This window comes from Thunnus albacares, chromosome 4, assembly GCF_914725855.1.
Source record: "Thunnus albacares chromosome 4, fThuAlb1.1, whole genome shotgun sequence".
Lineage (NCBI taxonomy): Eukaryota > Metazoa > Chordata > Actinopteri > Scombriformes > Scombridae > Thunnus > Thunnus albacares.
This window is the reverse complement of record NC_058109.1, coordinates 2,660,147-2,676,611: the sequence shown is the minus strand read 5'-3', so window position 1 is coordinate 2,676,611 and position 16,465 is coordinate 2,660,147. Positions and strand designations below refer to the sequence as shown.

The window sequence follows — 16,465 nt, the reverse complement described above, 5'->3', positions numbered from 1 at the left end:
GAGGAGTTCAGGCTTTATTACAAACAATTTCACTACATAAACTTCTGTGTGACCTGTCGGATGTGCAGGAAAAACACTTAACATTAATTACTGTAACATCCAGACGATCCGCGTTAATTACCAGCGCTTCTCTTATCATTTCAGCTGCTGTGTGACGCTGCAGGTATTTAATAAACTCAAAGGAAAGAATCTGACACGCAGCCAGCTGTGGGCTAAAAACAGAACATCAGCACCGATGCATTCAATGACACCTAAACAACATTACTGGTGAGATTCAGACATTAAAAGGACAGGTCCAAAATCCACAGTGTGTCCACACAGTCATTTAAAAGTTTGATGTGAAGCTTATATTCAGCTTCAGCAGTCTGAGTTAGTCATATCAAGTGGATATCTGCATCAAATTCCCTCTTTGTGTTTCCTCGGACAGTGTTTCCCTGCTGAGCTGCAGGTGGAAGTATAGTAACAAAAAGAGGAACTTTGGCACTAAAAAGACTGTAACGTTGAAAGATATCTACTTGATTTGACTCATTTGGACGCTGAAGCTTCATATTAGCTTCAGATAAACTTTTAAATGCATTTTTTGCACAGAAGGAGGACTGTGGATTATGAAGGGATCTTCTAATGGTCAGTATGAAGAGGAGGAATGATTACAGTAAGAAAAACATGTTTTTATGTTTGGGCTCCTGACTGTTTTAAAAATTGTGAACTGTCCTTTAATCTAAACATGTTACAGACCTGCCTGAATCACATTATTAGCCACAGTATATCTTGACAGATGTTGAATAGGAGAACAGATGTGAAATACTACAGAGACATGACAAACCCCCCCCCCCCAACATACATGACAGTTGATTTGTGATTTTGCAGAGCTCCGTGTGTGCAAACGTCTGCTAATTAAAGACATGCAACTTGTTGCGCTTTAAGCAGTTTTTTTTTTTATTATGGACCAGTCTCTGTGCTGAAACGTGGAGAAGAGCCTGCAGGCAGCAGCGTGAACGACTCAGCTCGCTGTAAATGTAACTCTACTGCTTGCTTGCATGCGTCCTGCCATGTGCATCGCTGCATTTCTTCCCCGACAATCCAAGTAAAGTTACGCTCTGATATATTAAAATTTATATATAATAATAGTTAATGGTCTGATCTAGTATTTGTCTATTTTAAAGTTGTGTAGAACTGAAGATTATTTTAATTAAACATTCTGCTGCAGCCATCTTAAATGCATCAAGCATTGACTGGCATGGAAACATTCACTGTATCCACTCAAGTTGTGGCTTCTTCCTTCTTCTCTGCACACTGTGGAGGAAGTGTGTGTGTGTGTGTGTGTGTGTGTGTGTGTGTATATCTGACAGGTTCCCTGATTGTACAGGAAGGTCCAGAGGGAGCGTGCTGCAAGGCATGAATAATCAACAGCAGATAAAAGAGAGTCACGTTCAGATCAGAGCGGTCATTCTCCATTTTTGGCACTGCCACAACGGCACGAAGCAAACACACCGTTCTCCTCCTGATACACATGCGCATGAGTTAAGATAATAAAATAAAAAATCTCTCACGACTTGAACTGTTGCATGATTTTGCAGCAGCGGTATTTCACCATGATGTCCTGTGGTGAAGACTTGCATCATGTGCAGCGATAGACGTGAATAATGGCAGTTGTGTTTGATCTGCACAGGTTGGCAGGTTCATACATACTGTAGGCAAGCAGGAATATCACACACACACACACACACACACACACTGAACAACAGAGCTCACTGCATAATGCTTCATACTGTTAATGGATTACATATTCTGCACATTTTCAGCTCTATATTTATATTCTGGGGCTCTACAAGAATATCTTGTCATGATTTACAATTAAAAACTCCTTATTTATCTTATGCTGGCCCTTTATTCAGCCCCTCGGTTAAGCCTCTGTCTGAAACAGGCTGTTTTAGCTCCTGTCTCTTTAAAGATCCAATGAAATGAAAAATACATTTCCCCAGTTTTAATCCTGTGTTCTTGTGTGAGTTGTTCATTTATCTCTTGTTTTATGCCAAATATATGTCAAAAAAATCAGTGTAGTGTATTTTTACATCCAAATCCCCATGATGACTCATCCTGCACTTTCAGTTCATCCAATCAAATGTGACTTTGTGGCAGAAGTCTGATTCATTCATCATGCCCTCGTCCTCCTGATCTAACAACAGGTGAGGGAGGTGTGTGTGGAGCCGACAGTCCTCTGTAGCTCCGACCGGCAAACATCTGGACACTTTGGCTTGTAACACGTCCCCGCCCCTTTTTTGGGGGGGGGGGACAAACAACACTCACCGTAGACTTTAATGTAAAATAGCAGTACAAAACAACAACAATAGAAAACCAGTCATAGAACGCACAAGATACATCGAAAAGATTAATCTGATCCATCTTCAGTCATGTCCCTTCAGTCTTCCAGCATCAAGCTGGTGTATTAGCCCAATCAATGGCCAGCTAGCTAGCTAGCTAGCAATAGCACCTAGCTACGTCATAGCCTATAACTAATGTTAGCCCAGTCATTCTAGCCTGAGCCCCAACCAGTAACTGTTAGCAGCCTACAAAGAAACACTACAACCTATTCTTTATATAATGTAGGTTACAGGAAGCTATGAATTCCTACACAATTATTAGCTACCTTGATTCTGCAAAGCGGATATAAATGAGTTTTGAGGCGTCGTTTAAAACAGTCCAAGGATTCAGCCCATCTAACAGAATTGTGGAAGATGATTCCACAGAGTTGGGGGGGGGCTGGGAATGCGAATGTGCGGTCACCTTTTGATTTGCGGTAGAAGATAGAAGGCCGAGATTTGAGGATCAGAGAGGTCGTGAGGTGGAACGGGGAACAAGGAGCTCAGAAATGTCGCTAGGGGCGAAGTCATGGAGTGCTCTATATGTAATCAGCAGGATCTTGTAGTTTATTCTGAATCGTACTGGAAGCCAATGGAGGGATGCAAGAACAGGGGTAATGTGGGACCTACGGCTAGTTCTGGTAAGAAGTCTAGCTGCTGTATTTTGGATTAACTGTAGATGTTTTAGAGAAGACTGACTGAGGCAGGTGTAAAGGGAGTTACAGTAGTCTAACCGGGGGAAAATTAATGTGTATTCAAGAACAGTAGGGGGCAATATAGGTCTTATTTTCGCAATATTTCTTAACTAAAGAAAACAGGATTGGACGAGCTTATTAACATGATGGTCAAACGTCATATACTGGTCGAAGACGATACCGAGATACCGATAAACTGAGTAGCAGCAACCAATTAAAAGAACTTCAGTTTTGTCAGGGTTTAGATGGAGAAAATTTTGGGTCATCCACTCTTTGGTAGCAGCTGAACACTCATGGAGGGAGGACATTTGGTTCAAGTTAACGAGTAACACAGGTGACTCGTTTCACACACTGGTAAATGAGCAGAGCAGCCGTCAACACACAAGCCTACCTTAATGGCCAGAAGACCTCTCGTTAGTGTGCTCTTCTCTGCCTGCTCTTCAATAATTACATCCCAACTGTGTCCAAAGCCCTTTTATTTTCTTCCATGCCCACTTTCTCTTTCTGATATTGTTAAACTCTTCACCTCCAGCTAGCCCTAACATCAGTTCGACTGTGTGCTGTGTGATTGTAGATGTGATTCTATGTAACCCTACTCTGATTGGTAATTATATGCACTTGTTAATCAACAGAAATAAATAATCTAAAAAAGGTTATATGACTGAGTGTGACCGTCTCTCTAGTAGATAGATTCCTGTAGCCTTTGTCTATGTGAAATTACTTCAAGCAAGATGAAAAAATACAAATCCCTGGAAGCGTTCAAATGTTTCACAGACGGATGGTTGCAGATGATCCATCATCTGAAACCTGAAGGATCAGACAGTACCGTCGTTAAGACCCAGGTCAGGCATCTTATAGGGTCACACAGAAGCCTCACAACAGCTGGGTTGCTGTCAGAAGTGATGGGAAAATCCTGGCAGCCCATTGTGACTGCATGTCAGGGTAAGACCTCACCAAAAACAAGCTGCCTGATGATGTGGGTAACAATTGTGTGCTCCATGTGATGCCCTGCAATTTTTCTACCTCTGTTTATTCTGTAAATAACTCTCACATCACTGCATCATCCTGTGCCATAGTCAAGGCTGTAATAAAGACTATGTATAGACTCTATATGTCCTCTAGTCTACAGCAATGACATTCTTTCCACCCCTGCAGATATTCTGTGCATATTCTATTTATTATTCTCCTATTACTGTAAATTCTGTACAGCATTGACAGGGATCTTTGCCCCACTGCATTTGCACAATACCTCTATCACTATTTTATTCAGCCTACTTCTATCTGTTTATCAATATTATAGTAGATTTATTTTTGTCTTATTTGTGTGAACAAGCACCAAGTTAAATTCCTTGTATGTGTCAATGTACTTGACCAATAAACCTGATACTTTGGGAAAGCTGCTCACATGTTTAAGCTTGTGTACATCTGGGTTACACCAGAGTTAGATGTACTAGCATCGCCTGTGCCTGGAATGCTGTCTCAACCAAAACTCTTGAACCGGCAATGATGAACGATTGAGTGAGGAAGTGGCAGGAACCACAGACCCATCCCAAAAAGCTTCGGCCTTACAGGAAAACCTCAGTATTGCAAACGCTCTCTAAAACAAAGGAGCTTCTCATTGGCTTCAGCACTTTCAAGAACCATGCTGATGCTTTCATTCTCTAACCCCAGTTCAACAACTTAGAAGGCTTTACAGAAGAGAGAAAGCCTCTCAAGTGGAGGAGGAAACAAAAGACCGAGCTGTCTGTAAGGCTTGGCATCAGCATCGGGTCGGGGCGGATCCACTGCACACACACTTATAAATCATATCTGGAGTCACTCATCTGCCAACCCACTGAAAATTCCATCTCTCCAGTCAGGCAAGGACCACGAGGTCGACGCCATAGACACCCACAAATACGCTCTCGGCCTGTGCACTGCAACTTACAACACCTCGTCTTGCATAACGGTGTCCGAGTATGTTTACAAGACCCACGTTGACCTGAGAGTGGCTGGCTTTAGAATCTGTAAAGATAAGCCATACGTTGGGGTGTTTTGTGATGAAAACAATCAGTCCACCAACTAGACAGAAGATACGAGAGGACATGTGGACACTTTATTTCCCTTGAAGATGAACCACTTGTACTATACTCAGTTGTAGGTTTAGTGGCACGTCTTACAGATGTACGGTCATTAAACGTGTACACTATGTTACAGAACTCATAAAGTGGTTTGAGGACAGTCATCTTTTGTTGAATGTAACAAAAACAAAAGAAATGTGTCTAGATGTTAACAAGAACAAACTGTCAAACCCTCTATTTAAACCAATTATGGTTACAGGCCATGAGGAGGAGCAAGTGAGCTCCTTTAATTACCTGCGGACTGTGTTAGACCAATCTTTTACCCTCACAGATCATGCGTTTACTCTTCCTGCTGCGTAAACTAAGGAAGTCTGTAAACAGTGTGTATCAATCCAATACTTATTTTTAATATTGTGTCCTGGTTCAACCACCTAAATGTCAAAATCAAGACAAAACTTTCCAAAGTAGGTAAACTTGGCAGTACAATTACAGGCTGCAAACCCAACTGTCCTATCATCATGGCAAAGCAGTCCAACGCTTAAGTGGCCTAATCTTAGACAACCGCAGCCATCCTGTAAATCACCACTTTCAGCTACCGCCCTCAGGGTAAAAGGTACACAAGTCCCCCGTGCAAAGAAAAATATTTATAGACAATTGTTTGTCCCTGTTGCCATAAAATATCTTCATCATTAAGGACAGCCACTTTGTGAAGCCAGCCTGCTACCTCAGCACACAACACTTTATATCTGCTTATTTAAACCTGATTCACTCCTCACCATCAAGTGCTCCTTTTAATGTAGCTTCTATTGTGTTTTTATGTAAATGTGTCTTTAATGTGTCCTGTCTGGATGTGATACGATGTGTTTTAATGTACTCTTTTAATAGCAGATTCTTTGCACGTGCAAGCCAAAGACAAATTTCTGCCTTTTGCACGTGAAAAGTAGACAATTAATTGCCATTATGTCTAGATGTCAATCTGAAAGCACAACACTGAATACTAAAATAAAATGAACATGAGTAAATTTGTAAGTATGGACATTTATGCTGCCAGGTGCCTTTTTTTCCTTGGATGGCTTAGGGGGCCAATCTTAATCATCTTCTTCAAGCTAGACTTAAAAAGCCCAACCTATTACCATATAAATGTCTTACAGGTGCAGATGCAGATGTTTACCCGTCATGCAGGTTATGCTGATATCATAACCTGGACCCCTGCAGCAATGCACCATCTTTCCATGTCTCATGAAATGAGGATTTCATGTTGAAGACAGTAGATACCATATATATACCCTCAGCTGACTGGAGCCTCAGTCACCAGGACGGATCAGGAGGTTTGAGGTAAACCAACTTACAGTTAAACACTAATCAGAGTGAAGACAGTGGATTTGTGATAAAAACACAAACATTTATTATTAAATACATTCTAATTAATGCATTCCTTTATTTGGGCTTCATGTAGAGTTGGATGATATGGAAGCAATTAATGAGACAATCATAAAAAATAATTTAAATATTGATGTATATTATGATACCTACCAAAGTATCTGAAATCTAGTGTTGAATAATCCGCCTGATGTTCAGCACCCTGAACACACTTTAGTATGATATCAAACCAATACACAACCTTTCTCTTGAGGGAAATATAAGATATGTGTTTATTATCATTAAACAGTGTGATCCCATAGAAAGACTATAAATGATGACAGTGAATTATTGCCATCCCCAAACTACATGACAGGTAATTAAAACAACTTGTATCACAATTCATTTGTTGTGTTTCCAGGAGATGGAAGCAGAATCTACAGAGAGAGCAGTGCTCTACGGTAGATGCAGGTAGATATACAGGACATATGAACTAAGAAGCCACCGATTCAGTAAATATGTTACAGTTTATGCCTACAAGTATATAGTTTAGTAAAGCAATGCAAATGCACAGAACAGATCCAGATCCAGATTAAGTGAGGTGTTGGTTTGAGCAAAATAAAACTAAACATAACATTTTCACTGCAAAGTGCACAAAAAAAACAACAACCCGTGAACCTGATGAAATGCTCTTCTTATTTTCTGCACTCTGCAGTGAAAATTTAATCAAGTTCTGTCTTGAACGTATCCTTGAAGCGTTATGATGTTGATATGTGATCCAGCATCTCCCTTAATGTGCCTCATGATTTCTTATCCCCCCCAACACTGTCATGGTTGAACACAACACTTGATGACATATTGACTAACTCAGCACAAACATGTACAGTTTTGTCAACTGTTGCCTCCTCTTCGCTTCCCGTTTCATCTCGCAGACGCTTCACAAACTGCACAGCGAGCGAGCCGTCGAGGATGTGAAACCTGTTCCTCAAGACGTCGATCGCATGCTCTGTGAGAAAAAGCACATCAATAAAATCATCCACTTGTTTGTGAAATTATTACAACTAGAGCTGGGTAAAATATCTATTAGGGATGTGCAGAGAGCCCAGTATTTGTATTTGTATCTGTATTTGTTGAGGCAGCAAAATTATTTGTATTTGTATTCAAATAAAAGTGGAAAGAGGCTTAAAAATCCTGTTTTTGTTTTTATTACACTTTTAATTTTAGAAAATTAAAGTGTTACAATAAGTGTTCATGAAGCGTGTGTCAGTAGTTCAGCTTTATCTCTGGGGAACACTCCCAACTCTGGGAGTGATGTCCAAATTAGGAAATGTGCGTCATGTAGCAGGTGGATGTGACTCCCCTCACTGAGACCTGCTGATAGACGTCACAGCGGAGCAGAGGAGAGACACTGAGATAGTGATGTAACCGACCTGCACGCTGGTATTTGACATGGTTTATTTTTCTTCCTGAAAACAAATAATTTTTGAAATATTTGTATGAAACAAATATTCGTAAAAAAAAAAAAAAAACCCCACTATTTGTGCTTTACTGAATAATGTATTTGTATTCGGGCACACCCCTAATATCTACACTATAGTAGAAGAAGATACTGGCACTCGTGGATAATAATAATAATCTGTTTGTACAGTTTGGCTGCATTTTTTTACTTTATTGTTTTCCCACACTGCTTGAAAATGTCAAAACATGAACTAGAGACTTGATGGCAAAGAAATCTTTTCCTTTATTGTAAATTTTGTGAAGATCGTTGAAAAGGGCTTCATCACCCACAGCAGTGACTTAGAATCTTAACAAATGAAATCTTCTTGTACTTATTTGTTGTTTCATGTTCAATTTGTTCAAGAAATGATAATAAAGTCTTTGCTATTTATTATAGTTTGTTTTTGTTGCCAAATAAACTCAGAATATTGCACATTTTACTGAAATGTTGTCGGTCTCCCTTATGTATATATATATATATATATATATATATATATGTATATATATATATATATATATATATATATATATATATATATATATGCTCAGTATACAATGAACAGGATATTGACTTGGTAGATTCATAAAATACTTGAATGCAAGTGAAATTCTTGTGATTCATAATTTATGATGATTGAAACTTACCAATACGTATCAGAACGTTGGAGATTCTTCAACAGCTGCTTCCTCCCTTTGGTGAACTCTGAGGTAATTAGACCGACACCTAACAGAGCAAAGTCCTCCTGAGGGGTAAAACCCCTGATCGGTCCAAGATCTGGAACACATGAATAAAACATAATCCAAATTATTTGTTAAATATCCGTAAAGAGTATCCTGGGCATTTCTGTTTAGGACTGTGGTCCTAAACTTGGACTTAATTCAATCAAATCTAGCCCAGGATACCAAGCATAAATGTCTAATATTATTCATTATGCAAAGTAATGAGAGGGCTTAGACCATGTAGACGAATGCTGGGCAACAAATTCACATTAAAAAAGGAAAAGGAGTGTACACAGTCGTATGCCTCAACAAATGAACGGATGTCTTTGCACCTACGGACTCTTCATCAGGTTTGGCTCAATAAAGACACATTCAGAACAGCTATGTTGAAGCATGCAGCTCATTTTCCTTTTCCGAGGTTTAGATCAATAAATAGCCTACATTACCTGGTGTCTGGGTTGGTGGTTGGTGGTCTCCAGTGAGGATATGAATCCTGATTGTCTGATGATCTTGACATCTGACGCTCTGCCACCTCAACCTTTTGAAAGGAACGTGATACTTCCAGCGGAGCTACAGGCAATGAAGTACCGTTGTCCATTTTTTTATAGTGTAAGTGAGTCTTCACCCTGTGTGAAATAAAGACGGATGGATTAACTTTTTTTGTGTGTAACTTTTTCTATGTCTACATTGTCTGGCATGATGTGGACTCGCCATAATTTCACCTTTTTAGCACTAAGAAACTAGACACTAATGCACCCTCTCACCAATAAAGTGGGGAAAGTGGTTAAGCCTTCAAAAACCATGATACGTATCCTTTTCCAAAATTGTAAGTCCACAGTCTAGTAACGTGTGTCATTTGTATGTTCTACTCATGTAATGGTTGCAAACTGCACATTGTATCAAACAATGAGGCTTCGTGCCATTCATGTTACCCAGTTACATGCATAACTGGCCTATAATGTCACTATGATATTTGATACAGTGTACAGTTAATGATTATTTCTTCAGTAGAACTTATAAATACATGTCTGACTATAGCCTAAGCTGTGAACTTTGTGTCATAGTTTTTGAAGAATAAAACACATTTCCTCTTGGATTGGAGCCTGACGAGAGGATGCAGCACAATGCAAACTTTTTCTGTAATAAAGGAAACGGTTCAATTATGGGCTGTATTAGTTAACATCATGCAAGACAATGTTTAAATAAACCTTGATTAATAAAACAAACCTGTCATTTAAGACTATGAAAATTACTTTTCTATGGAAAAATCTAAATAATAAATATGCACAAGTGTGTCATTTCCGTGGAAACCTGAAATCTTGATACATCAAAGGTAGCTAAGGTTAGCATTAACGTGTTAGCCTCACATAGCGATGTGCTCTCAGTAATCTAAACATGAGGAAAGTATGTAATGTTGTTGCTAGCTATCTGCTCATAGCATATAATTGTTAATCAGACGTAGCGTTAGCTAAGTCAGCTCTTACCTGATACGAAATGTTTTCCACACACATAAGTGCACGGAGATGCAGGGTCTCATAGCTTCCTGTTGTCTTCCCTTCATATAGCTTGGAGCCGTAAAACCTTCTATCAGGATCTTTTTTTAGGACATGGCAGGGGAACAAATCGGAGATGAGCCTTTTTGGATTCATTGTTGGTGCAACCAACTACACAGCAACTCCTCAGCATAGTGTTATTAATTTAAACCTGTTTGTTTAAAGTGTTTATGCAGTTCCTGTCTATGCAGGACGCGGGACTGTTTTCCCCTAAAAAGGGTCGTGGTGATGAGAGCCTACTCTGGATGATTTTTTTATTACTGGTCTGATGTATTGCACTAAACTATAAGCCCCGCCCACTTTTTTAGTGGTCCAATCAAATGTGACGGATTTGATTTAAAATCCTTCTGTAACTGTACACCGCTCAAATATTCTAAAGACGCTCTGACTTCCCTTCAGTTGGGACTTTAAGGCTGATTTTAGTGTGTGTGTCCATATTTTGCTCATTAAAGGACACATATTCTGCACATTTCCAGCTCTATATTTATATTCTGGAGCTCTACTGGAATATATTTGTATGATTTACAGTTAAAAACTCCTTATTTATCTTCTACTGGTCCTTTATGCAGCCCCTCAGTTCAGCCTCTGTCTGAAACAGGCCGTTTTAGCTCCTGTCTCTTTAAGGCCCCGCCTCCTGATGAGCCCACTCTGTTCTGATTGGTCAGCTTTCAGGAAGCTTCCTCCGGCTCGGGAGGCTACGTAAACAAACTATAGTAGCAGGATTTCACTTCTTTTTCTCCTTCTTTACTCCAAATGTCAACTTCTCATATACATCCGTGCATGTTGGAGCTGAATCAGATCTGAAATATGAGAGTGAGCAACCTCAGCAAAACGATTACAGAACAGATGGATGTTTATAGACGTAAATATATGATGTCATCTCACCAGGAAAGTAAAAAAAGGCTGAAACCTGAGCTGTCTTACAGGCAGCATTTCTACATACATTCACTTCAAGTTTTGGAACATACTGTTCATCGCAACAGTATGAAAATTACAGAAAATCACAAAAAGCGTACAATGTTCCCTTTAAAAGAAAAAATACTGCAAACACCAGAAAGACAGAGACCAAATAATATCAGTGGTAGTTTGATGGCATATAACCGACTGATTCTAGTTTAATAAATGCTTTACTATGCCAACTCCACTTCTTACTAAAGTGGCAGTTAATGATCTTATTTTCTTATTTTTTTAGAGTTTTGTTCTCTCTACTGAGGAGGAAAATGTTTCCTGCACTGTGTTGCACAGTCAGTGGTGACAAATATAAAACTAACAGCCTGCAGAGGTTCTTGCAGCACAAATTTTTTACAGTAAAACAGCTACACATGAACATGTAACAGCCTCTCTCTGCATGAATAATAAATGTTTTAGCATGTGGAGATTACACACTACTTGTGAGTTCATGAAAAGTTGGTGTCACACAGTGATGTCATTTATTTATCTGATGTTTGCAGTCAGACGGTGAGAGACGTCAGACAGGAGACGGAGAGTCTTATCTGTCCGTTGACTGATTAAAATAAATATAATGGGGGGAAAAAAAGTGGATTTGTTGTGGGTACTTCACCTCCTCTGACCTGACATTTCAGACTGAATGAGGCTGACCCGTCCCAACATGTGTGTGTGTGTGTGTGTGTGTGTTAGTACAAGTGTGTGTGTGATCTACCCAACCTATTCTCCCCCGCTGCTGTCAGGAAGAGTGGTAAGTGAAACATCAATTTCATCCCGAATCCAATCATGAATTTGCATATTCATGGTGGTAACTGGTATTAAACCTGCCCGGCAGTCTGTATGTCGCGTCTCTCATATCGTGAACCTGATTAAACGGCTGAGAGACGCAGGAACCGACGTGCGGAGCTTCATTTCTTTTTTATCATGTAATGATTCTCGTGCGACACATCCTACAGATGTACTTTATGATGCATGAGCTGTGCAAAGAGTGTTTGTGGTATAATGGCACTCCACTTAACCCACTAACGGATTAAAAAAAAAAAAAAAAACAACCCAGGGTAAGTTGTCTTTGCTGCCCTTTGCATTCTGTGTCAAACGTTCTTATTTATACAAAAATAAAAAGTCTTGTTTTTTATCTGATATTCACAAAAAAGCAGAGAAATCAGACACAACCTTTTATCTTTAGTAGTAATGTTAAAAAAAACACTTTTTGTAGGTCGTGATATAAAAACTTATGATTTCAGTAGGAAGATATTTTGCACTTTCTGCATTATTTCCATTTTATATACTGTGTATATAATGACACTTCCTGCTCATTGACAACCTCTTGCTTTAATCTGTTAATCTGTTAAACTTGTGTCTGTACATTTATTTATATTTTACATCGTTCTTCTTTGTCCACATGGTAATAACCGCATTCTCTGTCTATACATGTTGTTTATCCGTATCAGGATTTTATGCACAGTTTCTGTAAATCTGCACATTTTTCTAACATCTCAGGTTGATTTATTCTTTTTCTTTTCATTTATCTATTTATCTTGTGGTGTTCTGTGTAAATACTGTTCTTATTGTATAGTACCACAGTTTTACATCATTACTTTTAGTCATTGCAACTTGAATTTTTCTTTTTGTTTCTATCTATCTATCTATCTATCTATCTATAAACTGGAGTTAACGGCTGTCAGATGATGTTATAACAGAATAGACCAGAGCTGTAGGTCTGTTTGTGTGGTTGTGCAGCCAAGATGTTCATTCTCAGGTGATCTATTAAAGTGACTTATTCAATAATTAAGTAGACAAACTACAGACTGCATCATGCTGATCAGTAATATGAGGTAGAAATAGACTCCGACACTCTCAACAGTTGAATTAGTCCGGTTTTCTCAGGCGTAATGAAATGACTGAACATCATAATTTAGGGAAGAAAAGCTTGACGGTGTTGTTTTATCTGTGGTCTCGACTCTGTGTTCGTTAGAAAAGAGTCACAGTAAAAGAAAAGAATTACTAAAAAAGCCAAAACGGCAAAATTTCCAGATTTTTCAGCCTTGTTCTCAAAAGATCCTTTTACTTTACTTATCATTTTAAAGGTAGACTACACGGGATTATGAGCTGAGGAGGGACCACCAACCGACAAATCCTGCATAGTATATCTTTAAGTAGAACTACCAGTACAGCAATGTAAAAACACTCCATTAAAAGTAAAAGTCCTGTATGAAAAATCCTCCTACAGTAAAAGTACATAAGTATTATGAGCTTGATGTAGTTAAAGTATTGCAGTAAAAGTACATAAGTATTATGAGCTTGATGTAGTTAAAGTATTGCAGTAAAAGTACATAAGTATTATGAGCTTGATGTAGTTAAAGTATTGCAGTAAAAGTACATAAGTATTATGAGCTTGATGTAGTTAAAGTATTGCAGTAAAAGTAGTGGTTTGGTCCCTCTGACTGATATATTATTATATATGACATCATTAGATTATTAATAGTGAAGCATCAGTGTTAGAGCAGCATGTTACTGTTGTAGCTGCTGGAGGTGGAGCTAGTTTACACTACTTTATATACAGTTAGCTAGTTTAGTCCAGTGGTTCCCAACCTAGGGGTCGGGGCCCTCCAAAGGGTCTACTTATATTGTAGTGTATTTTCATAAACCTTCAAACATGTCTAGTGTGGATCTTTAATGGCCATTAAAGTACAGTATTACTCCAGATACTTCCTTTTCCTTTGGACGCTTACCAGGAAGTGATTAAGTACTGAGCCAGGTTGATGGCTATCGGCGTGCCGGTAATGGTGACATGTCGATCACTGGTGCTGTCTATCTGACTGCCGATCTTGATCTGAGCCCCCGATACCTGCCGGATCTCGTTTATCTTGGTGCCCTGGCGACCGATGATTGAGCCAATCAGCTGTGAGGAGGATGAGACAGAGAGGATTAGGATTAGAGAGTGTTAAAAAGGTAAAATGTGAACTGCAGCGTTTTGGGTATCTCAGTGTGACAAGACTTCATAAATGTTCTTGGCACAGAAAAGCTCCTCGCTGCAGGAAGTTTGATTTTAACAACCGTGAATGTTTCTACACCAGACTTTACGTGTATTTTATCAACACGCATGTCAAAAAATTACTTAACATTCTATTAAAAATCATATATAAACAATAAAAACAATCTTTCAACTACATGTTTCTAAAAAGAACAAAAAAAAACAAATTAAAACCAACTGCATTCATTCATTTATTTTCATTTACAGGAGACAACATGTAACACACCTGCTGAAACTACAAATACACACAAGTAGAAAAGACATTTTGAAATGTCATAGCAGGAGAAGCACAAGTGTAGAGATACTCCAGTCATTTAGTATTACACTTCCACAAAATCTGTCAAAATCTGTCAGAGATATCCCGACTTTTAAGATTTCAAGGTTTTATTGTCATTCCAACACACTGAACATGTAAAGGAATGAAATTCACATGAGTCCGAGATATAATAAGATATATAAAAAACAAAAATCAACACATGTTACACCATAATATCAAACAATAATAATAAGAAAACTATAAATAATAAATAAAAGTATAATTAGTTTTTAAAAAATTACTTAAGTATTAAAATACCAAGTAATAGCAGCAGAAGGCTGCAGTACACAGGTAGTGCAATGGTGTGATGATTAAATATATAATAAAGTAAAATGACTGTATAGTTTAAATGACTGTGGAGCTCATACTGGTTTGGTGGGGAAGTCTGGGACTGGGAGAAGTGTTACAGAGGAAGTCAGTGAGAGGCAGAGTTTATCAGTCTCAGGGAGTCAAGCTCCAAAAATACTGGATCCTTCACTTCTTCACATCTCTCTTCACTTTTAAATTGTTCACTTCAGTTTGTTTGTATTGCAGCTACGCAGATATGTCTGTTGATTTTCTATATTTTTCTTCTTGTCAGCAAATCTCATGTTTGAATCCAAAACCAACAATGAACTGATCTACTATCCAAAACCTGATAACAGCGATCTCAGTCTCTGGAGAGTAGTTCTGTGTAAGGCAGACGCCACTGAGCATGTGCAGGAACGTGGTTCTGTTCACAGCTTCACTAGCTTGTTGTGCTACATATTACAACCTCTTGACTTTGTACTGCATTGTGTGGCTCTTTGACATGTTTTTAATAGTTTTTTGGACGACATAGAAACAGAGAAAATCACCAGCCATCTGCTTTTAGGCAAAAACATCTCAAGAACCCCCAAAAAACGGCCACACAATGAGGAGATTCTCCCAAAATGACGGTTTATTGAGTGACAAAAATGTCAACCTGCTGGTGGCACTATAGCAAAATCACCAGAGTTAATAGGATTCATCCGTCTGGGACAAAGCGATGGAGCAGCTGACCCTTGAGCCGTGCTTTAAGTTCAACCTGAGAAAAGGAGGCGTTTTTATCCCAGACTTACGAAAACTTCCTCCAGAGCCACAGAAGATATCGTAATACTGTTTCCACAGGCTGAGTCGCTCGCTTCATGAGTATAAACTGAACCAGTGGAGCTGCTGTAGTAACATTAATAACATGCTGCACTCCATTTAGTTTCGTCAGTTCCACGTCCTGGTATTGTGCATTTGGCTCACTGTTGGTGCACTTTTAAAGTCTTTATAGTATGCTAAATTATGATGGACGCATGATTTGGCAAAACAAGATAATGTGCTGACATTTACCCACCTCAACTGATATAAAGGAGCTGGACAAAATACTAGAAACGCCTCTGAGTGCATTAAAATCCAGCAGTAACCACCACGTCTTGAGGATGAAGAACCTTTAAGTGCCGCTAGCTGCTCTCAACTGACATTCAAAAAGCCTCAACTTCTCTCTGGAAATACTGAGTCAATCATTGATTTCAACGAGTCATTATGGTCTCAATCTCTAAATTCAGACCCTCTAATAAGTGCACTGGTGGTCATTTTGGAAATTATTGCCACATTAATCAGATTTGAAGACTTATACAGTACAACACACTCAGCATTGCCGCTCCCAGTTGCCTGCCAGCCAGTTTCCAGTCAACCCCCTCCCACCCCCCCCTCTTCCTGGGCGTATCTAGTTTCCACTGTAAACACGCCCATTCATTCAATAGCAGGGTGTCACCATGACAATAGCGCTCAGAACCATTAATTAGGTAAAAGTAGCTCTGTACATCAATGCTTCATTAAATGTAATAAAATTAATAAAAAGGTAAAAATTTAATGCACTTAAAAAAAAGAAAATAAGACTTTAAGGGCTCAATTACAGACTAAAAATGACTTAATAAG

The 16,465-nt window shown here is 38.8% G+C and overlaps 1 protein-coding gene and 1 long non-coding RNA gene across 3 annotated transcripts in view; both read right to left on the bottom strand.

The window, feature by feature from the left end:
• LOC122980362 (poly(rC)-binding protein 4-like) overlaps positions 1 to 16,465 on the bottom strand; it is a 179,759-nt gene that overhangs the window by 2,256 nt on the left and 161,038 nt on the right. For both annotated transcript variants that reach the window (XM_044348301.1, XM_044348302.1), the window contains one exon: positions 13,922 to 14,091. In XM_044348301.1, coding sequence (XP_044204236.1) covers positions 13,922 to 14,091 — 170 coding nt within the window. The remainder of the gene's footprint in view (positions 1 to 13,921; positions 14,092 to 16,465) is intronic.
• On the bottom strand, positions 6,480 to 10,721 carry LOC122980365. Its single transcript, XR_006403030.1, has 4 exons — positions 10,176 to 10,721; positions 9,138 to 9,317; positions 8,617 to 8,746; positions 6,480 to 7,480 (listed from the first exon to the last, which is right to left on the bottom strand). It is a non-coding gene; the product is annotated as an uncharacterized LOC122980365 (long non-coding RNA).